At 48.2% G+C, this 11,228-nt stretch overlaps 1 protein-coding gene across 1 annotated transcript in view; it reads right to left on the bottom strand.

The window, feature by feature from the left end:
• Abcc3 (ATP binding cassette subfamily C member 3) overlaps window positions 1-10,958 on the bottom strand; it is a 47,579-nt gene extending 36,621 nt beyond the window's left edge. Inside the window, exon 1 of the mRNA XM_051200112.1 lies at window positions 10,853-10,958. Within this exon, the coding sequence (XP_051056069.1) occupies window positions 10,853-10,888 (36 nt within the window). The 5' untranslated portion in view covers window positions 10,889-10,958. The remainder of the gene's footprint in view (window positions 1-10,852) is intronic.
• Between the last annotated feature and the right edge of the window lie 270 nt (window positions 10,959-11,228).

The following is an 11,228-nucleotide window of genomic DNA, read 5'->3' on the forward strand; positions in this document are numbered from 1 at the left end:
TAATTCTATCACTCAGAATGGTCTCTTGTAACCCAGGCTGGCCTTAAATTCTTGATCATTCTGTCTCCACCTCCTAAGTGCTGGGATTACTGGTATACGGCACCATTCCTGCCAACCCTATTTTAAAAGCATTTTTAAAAACTCAAGTGTGACAGGGTTATAGAAAAGCACACGTATCTCTGAAATAGATTTTTTCCACACACAAGTGCATTCAGCTATGTAAATAGCACCCACACCCAGCTATAACACGGGTGGCAGGAAGAGGCCCTGGGGACCCTTCCCACCACAGAGAACCAACCCATCTCAGCCTCTCATGCAATGGATTATTCTGCCCAGCTTGGATCTTCCCATAAATGGAACAGTCTGGTTTTTTTCAGCCAACACAGTGTTGTGGTATATTATTCTGGAGGGTCCACCTTCGATTCTGTGTGTTCCACTGTGCGAACATTTGATTGAGAACATGTCCCACCTGTCTCCAGGGAGCTCCTAACCGAGAAAAGCACATCTCTGAACCACACATTCTAACTAACCCTCTAGGCATCCCAACTGTGACTTTTGTCTTTGTTTCTGGACCTGGGGATTGAGCCAAACATGCTAAGCAAAGTCCCCTGACACCAATCCAGGTTATGAGTTTTAAAAAGGTATCTACTGGGGATTACAGAGATGGCTCAATTGATGAAGCACTTGCTCATGGGTGTGAGGATCAGAGTTCAAATCCCAGAAGCCACATAAGGGGGTGGGCACAGATGTCACATCTGTAACCCTGGTGTTCTTATAGCCAGATGGGAAGTGGAGACAGAATTTTTCAAAGCTTGTGAGCCAACTAGCCTGGCACACATTGCTACAAACAAGAGACCCAGTCTCATATGCTCTGTGATACACATGTGGACACATAAGCACTCACACATACACAGACATCCATGCACACAGACCAATGTTTTGCAGTATTACTTTAATCAGGCAGAGAGGTGTTACGTTTGTTTATGCTGCATTTGTTTAACTATGTAAAGGTGGGCTGCATTTGTTTATGTTGTATTTGTTTAATTATGTAAATATGTGTTGCTGATTCACCTTGCCTGCTTAAGGTACCAGATTGGTGTAATAAAAAGCTGAATGGCTAATAGCAAGGCAGTAGAGAGATAGGTGGGGCTGCCATGCAGAGAGTAAATAGGAGGAGAAATCTAGGTTCTGAGAGAGAAAATGAGAGAACAGAGGAGAAAGTGAGGGAGGGAAGACCCGGGTCCCGGCAGCCAGGCTGCTGCCAGCCAGATAGACATGGAGCAGGATATACAGAATGAAAGTTTAAAATCCCTGAGGCAAAACATAGATGAAGAGAAATAGGTTAAATTAAGTTATAACAGCTAGTGGGACAAGCATAAGATAAGTCCAAGCTAACCATAACTAACTAACAATACATCTATCTCTGTGTCATGATTTGGGAGCTGGTCGGTGGCCCGGAAGAAAGCCTGCTACACGGGCTATCTCTGTGGCTCCAAGCAAGCAAATGCTCTTCCTCTGACAATTGTGTGTAAAATGAAAACAGGCCCTGTCTTCCAGTTCGATATATATGAAGCTTTCAAAGCGACATGTTGAAGGGGTGAAGTGTTAACTCAGCAGGTAAGAGTACTTGCCACCAAGCCTGACAACCTAAGTTTAATTTCTCAAAACACACATGGTGGAAGAAGAGAACCAACTTCTCAGAGTTGTCCTCCAACCCTCACACAGGCGCCAAAGCATGCTTCCCACCCCTCACCAAAAACACAAAACAAACAAACAAACCAAAACCCTGCATGTTGAATAAGTCTTTCCTGTGTTTGTGGCTGGATCTCACCCAAACAAACCAAGCACTCTACACCAGGCTATATCCTCATGTACATTTTACATCTTATCTTGAGGCTTGCTAATTTCTCCAGGTCAGTCTTGAACTTTGGACCATCCTACTCTACTTCTAGGATACCTAAAGTCCAGGCATATATCACCACACCAGTGCTCTGACCAGCACTAAGTCATCTGTTACCTCCAAACCAGCTGAGAGAGGCAACAAAGTTCCTAGCATTTTTAAATTTATTTTTGCTTTTGTTGTTGTTGTTGTTGTTTTGAGACAGGGTTTCTCTGTGGCTTTGGAGCCTGTCCTGGAACTAGCTCTTGTAAATCAGGCTGGTCTTGAACTCACAGAAGTTCGCCTGCCTGCCTCTGCCTCCCAAGTGCTGGGATTAAAGGCGTGCACCACTACCACCTGGCCTTTCCTAGAATTTTATGACTGTTCTCACAGGGTCATTAGCCTGTGGCTAGCTCAAAACAAGTTTTTGAAATATATAACAGGAGTGTTGCTGGGTTCAGTTTACAGAGGAGAAAGTGAACACGACTGGCTTTGGAAACAGCTTCAGGGTCAGTTAACACAGTGGAGCCAGGACAAATATCCTGGCTTTGCAGGGTGCCATGTGACAATTTCTCCCTGGATCTATGTACCAGAAGATGCCTTTTCCCCTGAGCCTTGCGGACATTAAGGGGGTACCTCAAGCCTTCCTCTTGTTCTGTTCCTACGCTGCACCACCCCCATCCAATTTCCAGCTCAGGGCCAGGAGCTGTTAAATAAGTGACAAGGGAGTGTGGGGTTCAGAGCCTATGTATGGGTCCACAGTGCACTTGGCAGGTCACTGGCTTGGCTTTTTAAGGCCACAGAGGACCCAAACCTGGTGCTGTAGATCTAGTACAGCTCCATCAATTTGCTTGTCTGAGGCAATTTCTTGTGTAACTCTTGAACTCACTATGTAGCCCAGGTTGGCTTTGAATTCTTAGTAGTGCTGCCTTCACCTCCCAAATGTCATCATTACAGGTATGGACCGCTATGCTCGGTTCTTCCACTTTTGAGTCATGTACTGGTAGCCACTTCCTGTAACCCTCTGAACTCCAGTTTTCAAGTGCAAGTAATGACAGACCCACAGCCACCTTCCCTGCAGGATTGATGAATGGTAATGTAAATGCCTAGCTGTTACCCAGTCACACTTCAGGACATCAAGCTATTAGGGACATGTTATATGACATAAACTCTGACATGACCAACTACCCTTGGGGAGTAAGGATTGGGTGATTGCTCTAGACTCACAAAAGTTCTATCTGGGTGCCTCCTCCTTGTGGAAGGTGTGTTCTGATTGGGCACAGTCTTGTTGGAGACAGCCGGTACCTGTTTATCCCTGCATCCCAGATGATTCCCCCAGAGCTATTGTTAGGACATCAGATACCACAGGTCTGGAACTGAGACACCCCTTCTGCTGCCTGACAACTGGCAATGCCATCTTTCCTCCCTCCCTCCCGACCTCTTCATCTCCCTTCCTCCCTTCAGGACAGAATCTTCTGGGCAGCCCATCCAGCTTCCTCTCTTTGTCTCACTTCTGACATCCTACCCATCAGCAAATCCTGTCTACTCTGTCCAAAAGATCAGATGGGATTCAGGCATAGTGATACATACCTACTATCCTAACTCCATAACAACCCATCCCTAGCTACTACCCTGTCTCAAACAAAAACAGTCGCTTCACGCACACACAAAGATTAAGCACAACTCTGTGGTCATACAATATTTCATCATCCTTGTCCATTGACAGGAAACCTCATCTTCTTGACCCCAATTGCTCTAGAAGCCGGCTCTTCTCCATTCTCTACTGTCCTGCCTGAATTATTTTCAGAGCCCTCCCTCTGGTTGGCTGCTTCTGGCTCAGCCATTTGTCCTTACATTATCTTTCTGAGTACAACAGGGAAAAACCTACTGGAAGCCTAAGCCTGATCACACGCTTTTTTGTTTGTTTGTTTTTGTTTTTTATAACCAGCATCCAAGGAAAAAATCAGGAAAGTCACACAGCCCTCAGAACCATTACCAGCTTCGTACTTGTCTTACCTTCTTGCCTCAGTCTGACTTAGGACCCTGGCCTGGGACCTGGCCATCTTCAGCTGCTCTGTCTCCACTTGCCTCTGAGCCCTCACTGTCTGCAGGCTTTGCTTAGAGTACACTGTCTCATGAAAGTTCAACTTGGTTTCCTAATTAGAACTGCAATCCACCCAAGCTCCCTCCTTTACCCTGCGCCCATCTGCTATCCATTCTATCGTCTCCGTAGCCCATTATCATTCTCTCTCATTTGACAAAAGTGAATTGTTTTCAGTTATGGCTTTTCTACCATCTTCTACCAGAGAGTATGTGATCCCCGAGGGCAGGTTTGCTATAGGAGGGCTTTTGTTGACCATGATGCTCCTCCCTGCCTAGAGTTATACCTGTAACTCCACCTCCAGGGATCCAACTTCTGGCCTCTTCCAGAAACTGCACTTACAAGTACAGATGTATACACTACACAGACACACCGATACATAACTAAAAATTATAAAAACAAAACCTAAAACAGTAGCAGAAAACAGGCTTTGGAGTGCAAATGACCTACCTTGGAGGCAGGGACGGAAAGTCTGTGACTACCTACCCCCCACCCCCACCCCATGTTATCTCCAGTCAGGACACCAGCTAGGCTGTGTTCTTGTCCAGGGGGCTATGTTGTGTGTGTAGAGTGTGGTTGAGAACAGGGTCTTGAGCCTTGATTGGATTTCTCCTCCATCTCACTTTAACCAAGAGGCTTTGGTCCTTCTCTCAAGGAAAAACACTCAGGCAGGACCTCCAGAGCTCAGAACACTTGCCTGCCTGTCACTTTTGGGCACTCAGCCAGTGTAGACATTGGCTGAACAAAATGTATGAATGAACGAACTAGCATGATCTCCCAAGCCCTGGCTTCAGGAACTAAAGACGACATCATGCAGTTTCTCTATCACCAAGCACCATCTTAACAACCAAAGGGGCTTCGAGCCTAGGATACTAAAGTGTAAGTGACACCGAGGACAGGGACAGTAGAAGCCATTTCCTGGACTCCCTCAGGCAGAATGGAGGGGGGCTCCTTAAGACTCCTCTTCTACTCCTGGTCTGAGGAGCACCAGCTGGGAGGCAGCCCAGCCCCACAGTCCTGCTGTAGTTCAGCCTGCTGTAGTCATCCACTTGGTTTCCACAGCAACAACAGCTTCCTTAATACTGTGATTAGACAGCTGGATGGAGCTGATAAGGCAGAAGTTCCGGCACCCAGAATGGACCACAGGGCAGGTGCCCCTTAATGGGAACCGAGGCTGAGATCCCTGTGGACTCAAACCAGTAGCAAGGGAGGGGAATGAGGGCTCCAGAGTTATGTGCCCCAGTTCTGCCAGCAATCTCTCAGGCCTCAGGCTGCTGACAGGCTCTGTCCAAAGAAGATTCATTACTTCCTCAATCCTGTATGGTGGGGTGGGGGGCCATCTGTGCTAGACAGCTCCTGAGGTCACTGGGAAATGACTGATTGGCAAGATCACATGTCTCATCAGAAACTGGGGGGGGGAGGGGGAGGGCATATTCTAATTCCTTTTTTCCCTGCCTGAGCTGTTTAGACCAAAACAGGATGCCTAGGAGACCCAAGAGGGCTCTGCTGAGCCAGCCTGTAGCTTGAAGGCCTAACATATCTCTTGTTCCTGTCTGGCATCCCAGAGGGCTTTGGTTTTTGAGTCACTGTGCGCCAGGATGCATAGGACCCCATGGTTAACGTGGAACTTGAGCCTAGGCAGTGTAACCCCATGCTCGGGGTCGAGTCTGCCTCCTAGGTGCCCTGTCAGCATTAGTGTGACATCCACCAGCATTAACTCCCTCAAATCACTGGTCATTCTTGACCCACGCTGCCTGCCTTCCCTCCTACAGCTCATCCATGGAGCTGAGGGGTAAGGGCTGTCAATATCTGTCAACGGACCAGCTGAGTTCTGGGAGTAAACTGAACTAGAAACTGGAATGTCCTGTTTGGAAGAGAACTCCAATCCAGATCTTTTTTGGGGGGGTAGGGTGAGGGAGGAAAACCAGTAGATTTCACAAAGCTTCCTCCTCTAGGCTACACTGGATTCTCTTCCTTTCCTAAATTTCTCTCTGGGACCACAAGGCACTGTACCCCCCATCCAGAAACCAAGAACTCAGAGGTCAAAGCTAATAAGCCTGAGGTTCAGGATCTCCAGTTTTAATGAAAAGGGTTTCCCAGGGCCCTAGCCTGGCAGGGGAGATTAGATCCTTGGAAGGACATGGCAAGCTTCAGTGCCCAGCAGGCTAAGAAATGGGCATCTTCCAGCCACCTGTCCATTCAGACTGTCCCTCTACTTCCAGTTTCCTTGCATGTCACTGTCTTCATTTGGGAGCCCAAACACATTAAAACTTGAACCTTGTCCATAACTAGTGTCCTCTTGATGGTTGTCTGCTTGGGTTGGGCAATCATTCAAGAGGAAGCCTTGGATTCCCTAATACCTAGAGCCCTAAGGTTTAGAGCACCTGAATTATGGCACTGGACCACAAGCCTGATGCTCAGTCTCCCAGAATCATCACCAGGTAGCTCCAGAGCTGAAGGGGGCGCCAGAACCACTTAAGCTCAGCTAGCCCCAGAGGGTGAGTGACTTTCCCATAGTGACAGACCTTGTAGCCATGGAGACATAAGAGTCGGTCTTCAAGGTACTAGAGCGCAACCCCTCCTTAGGGTGAATGAGTAGCTGAGGAAGCAGTGGGAATACTTATGTTTTCCAAGTGGCCTGACCCTTGTGGGACCCATGGGACCAGGAGCTGCTGCTAAGTAGACTTACATTCAGAACAATGAGAAATCAGGCAAAGAAGAGTCCAGAAATCGGGGGGGGGGGGGGAACACAGGACAATCTCCATGGGTGGAAATTTCCCTTTTCCTAGTTGCTCACAGGATCAGAAGTTAGGATCACCTCCTTTTCTTGCTTGAGTTCTCTTCCCACAAGGTGGCTAAAAATCAGGTACTTACTCATACACCCGTGGTGACAGGGAACCCACTACTTTCCAGGCAGTCTTGATCATTTTGTATACATGCAAAGTTAGCCTTTGGATTTCTATGCTTCCAGAGGGCATGGGGTCAGGGTTAATTATGCAAACAGATTAACTTTTTGAAAGCAAACAGTCTAGGCCTCTCTATGTACTCCCATCACCCTAGTGTGTGCTGTCTAACCCATTTTAAAACAAACTAACCCCTCTAGGCGCAGGGCAGCAAGTCCCAGACAAAATAATCTACAATCTTCTCTGTCCTGGAGACACCCTTGGTCTCTTGCATCTGAATTCACTCTTCAGATTTTTTTGTTTGTTTGTTTGGTTTGTTTTGTTTTTTGAGATAGGGTTTCTCTGTGTAACAACAGCCTTGGCCATCCTGGAACTCACTCTGTAGACCAGGCTGGCCTCGAACTCATCAATCCTCTGCCTCTGCCTCCTGAATGCTGGGATTACAAGCCTGAGCCACTGCCACCACCCAACTGGGTTTTGTTTTTGAGGACCTCATACATGAAGCTGATCTCAAATTTGCTGCACAGCTATCCTGTAACTCCTGATCAAACTGTTTCCACCTCCTAAGTACTGGCATTATAAGCAGGTGCCACTATGTCCTATTCTGGTTTTTTGAGACCTAGTCTTCCCCTGGCCTGGTATTATTTGGAACCTATTTCCATGTAAATTTAAGGTATACTCTGAGATGTTGATAACACAGACGAGGATGTAGAGAGTGAAGGAGCAGTGTCATGCCACCTAGCAAGTGGTGTGTGTGTGTCCACCTGATCACGGGTCCCCTGATTCCTACCCTTCTGAGGAATGGAGCTGAATCTGTCACAGGCATTAGCTCCCTGCTCCTCAGGAAATAGCTGGGACCAGAACCTCTGTCCCAATAGTCTGCCAGCCCTTTTCTCACAGGACCAGGGCTCCAACACCCATTCTGACCTCATTCTTCTCTGTTCTCCCTGCCCTCCCCTCCACCCCCAGCAGATAGGATTACAGGGGCCTGCCAACAGAGCTTCTTGCTTCTTAAGTTTATTTCACATTCTCTATTTTCCTTTGATCTCCACAAAAATCTCACAAGGTAAGCAGCAGGTGGCTCATTTCCTCATTTTGTAGGTGGAGAAAGAAAGGCCATGAGAAGCTAGGGCAAGTCTGGGTGAACAAATGGCACAGAATGGCCTGACCATCACACCCTGTGTTCCCTTTTCTTCAATGTTCAGGTTTCCCTGGCTACCCCCAGTCACTTCTCACCACAGCTCCTAAGGTTCAAGGGAGTGGCTGAATTATAGACAATGCAAATGAAATGCAAGATAGCATTAAAATCCGAGTAGCCCAGAATGTCAGGCTTTTGGTAACTGAGCTACAACTTAGGCTCCAGCCTCCTAGCCTGAGCCCCTTCCACATCCTAGCTCTGCAAACTCCCAGGGCTGAACTAAGGAAAGCTTTCTGCTCTCTCATACCCCAACATGAAGCCACTGATAAGTGCATCCAGGAATGGCTTTCAGAAGCCAAGATACTGTGGAAACTGGAGGAATGTTTCCAGTCTGGGGTGGACAGTCTGTGGGGTCAGTTCCCTGTTACTGAAGATATCTAAGCAGAGATCCCTCAAAAGGTCACAATAGAGATGAGCTCCTACCCACATGGCCTCATGACCAGTGTTAAGTTCCAGTCCCAGGGTGCTTGAAACTCAAAAGTACAGCCAGGCATCTTGCCTCTTACCTAGTCCAGTGCTCTATAACAACATTATGATCCTGCCATGGCCATACCAGCCATGTGTCCTTTTCTCCCTAAGACTCTATGTTGAAGGGTTGGCTTAGCTAAGCCCTGAAGTTGGGACAGGGGAATCCCGAGTTTTCTAGCTCCATGCTCTGGGAGCATTGCCTTGGGCAATTATAATTACTCAGGACCATGCTAGGAACAAGAAAGGTTACACCCAAGGCTCAGCATAGCTGCCCTCCTGATTTTCAAACTTTTTGCCTAGTCACTGTGACCATGCCCATGCCTGTGTCATGCCTGCCAAGCCCAAGTGAGCAGAGCAAGGAAGTGCACTGATGAGCCCGTGATCACCTCTGGACCTTAGAGAAGATTTGGTCACTCCAGTGTGGATGATGGGGTGGGGGTGGGGACTCCTTGAGGTTTAAGCTAGAACCAGTTAGTGATCCAAAGAAAAATAATGGTCCCCAAAGACCCAAAGACTTTGTTTTCTTTTCTTTTCTTTCTTTTTTCTTTTCTTTTTTTTTTTTTGAGATAAGAGCTCCTGTATCCCAGGCTGACCTCAAACTTGTCATGTAGCCAAGAATGACCTTGAACTTCTGGTTCTCCTACTGCCATCTCCCAAATCCAGGATGACAGATTGCTCTGCCACGTCGTGAGTGGGGGAAGTACTCTATTGCTCTTACCTCTCTCAAATCCACATAGTGCCCAGACTAGTCCAAGATCCTTTAAATGACAACCTGACTTCTACACACATACCTGTGAACACATATAGCACATGTCTGTGCATAACACCTCACCTTCACCCCTGCACACACATATCTGGATCTACTAGTTACATATGCACAAATATGTATAAAAAATATGTTATAATGGGAAGAGACTTACTGACTAAGGTTCTGAGTCTAGATTTGGAACCAGCCTACTCAGGGTGGGCAGCCCCTGAGTAACCAGAAAGTAGCCCCCTATTCGGTCTGCCTGTGAAACAAGATTGTACCTTCGGTTGCCTTGCCTGGTAGAGGAGTGCTGAGGCTGCACACACTTCAGATCCCCAAGATGCCCTATGAAAGGATTTGATGAGAGCCACAGAAGGTTGCTTGTGTGTGTGTACAGTACTGGTGTTTGAACCCAGGGCCTCCTGCATGTGAGGCAAGTGCCCATCCCTGAGCATCACCCCAATAGCCCGCTTACTTTATTACTATCCTTTTTTTTTTCCCCCAAGACAGTGTTTCTCTGGCTTTGGAGGCTGCCCTAGAGCTAGCTCTGTAGACCAGGCTGAGGCTGGCCTCGAACTCACAGAGATCTGCATGCCTCTGCCTCCCAAGTGCTGGGATTAAAGGTGGATCCTACCACCGCCTAGCAGTTTACTACTATCTTTAATTCAGCTCTGGTTTCATGGAATTGGGTGCTTGGAGCGAGTCTCTTCCTCTCTGGACCTCCATTTTCCCATCTATCAAAGGAGATAGTTGTGCTAGGAGACTTCAGTCTCTCTCTCTCTCTCTCTGCTTTTCCAGACATGGTTCCTCTGTGTATCTTTGGAGCCTATCCTGGAACTCGATCTGTAAACCAGGCTGGCCCTGAGTTCATAGAGATTCACTTGCCTCTGCCTCCCAGAGTGCCAGGATTAAAGGTGTGTGCCACCAGCACCGGGCCTCAACCTCCCTCTCATGTCCTGGGTATAAATTGGACCTCCTCACAGTCCTGCAAGCAGGTAGATCTTGTCCACAGAAACAGTGGCTCCCCCAAAAACGGGACCTGGAAGGTATAGCTGTACCAAATACCCGACTGTATGTCCTAGGGTGTAGGGCAGGAAGACCAGGTGGATAACCAAGCCATTGTTAGTGGATCAGGTTTTGGGAGTTTCACTCACTAGGGATGCAGGCAAAAGGCAATACTGCTTCTGTACCCTGGGATCAACTGACAGGGGGGCAGAGACCAACAGGCAAGTGCCAGAGCTTTTCCAATCCCCAGCATTCTGCACTACCATGGCAGGAGCCTGCCTCTTACCTAGCTCCTCCACCAGGCATGGCAGCAAATGTCCTGACCAGGAGACACTTTGACATCGTGGCCATACGCCTTTTTGGCACCCATTGTTCCCCCTCTGGTGCCTAGATCCTCTCAGGCCTGGCTATGCATACCCTTCCCCGGGATCAGCTGCCGCACCCCAACCCCCGTGCCTCCCCCAGAAAGTCGTGGTGGGGAGGGAGACCAGACTTCCGCGGTTAAAAACTACTCCTCCCATAGCCACGGATCCCGAGAGAAGGGCCTTACCCAGAACTTGGAACCGGAGCCGCACAGGCGGTCCATGTGGCTCAGGTGCACGGCAGGACTGAGATCTCGGTTCAGTGCAGCCCCCGAGCCACCTCGGACTCCCAGCTCGATCGATCTGCACTCCTCCCGGCCCCGCCCTTGGGTCCTCCAGTCAAGTTCTCCCAGTCTGTCTCAGCGATTGCAACACAGCTCGGCTCTCCGCCTCAGTAAAAACTGCAGTTACCTAAAATCACAACGCTGGAAAGGACTATAGATTGCCGAAGGGTAGTTGACAATACTAGTCCCCTCCGGCGGTCCCTGAGCTTCTAGACCCCAGAGCTGATAGGCCTGAGAATGAATCTTCATTGGTTTTCTAGTGGGATCTAAAACGCATGTA

The sequence above is a fragment of the Phodopus roborovskii genome, unplaced genomic scaffold, assembly GCF_943737965.1.
Source record: "Phodopus roborovskii unplaced genomic scaffold, PHOROB, whole genome shotgun sequence".
NCBI lineage: Eukaryota > Metazoa > Chordata > Mammalia > Rodentia > Cricetidae > Phodopus > Phodopus roborovskii.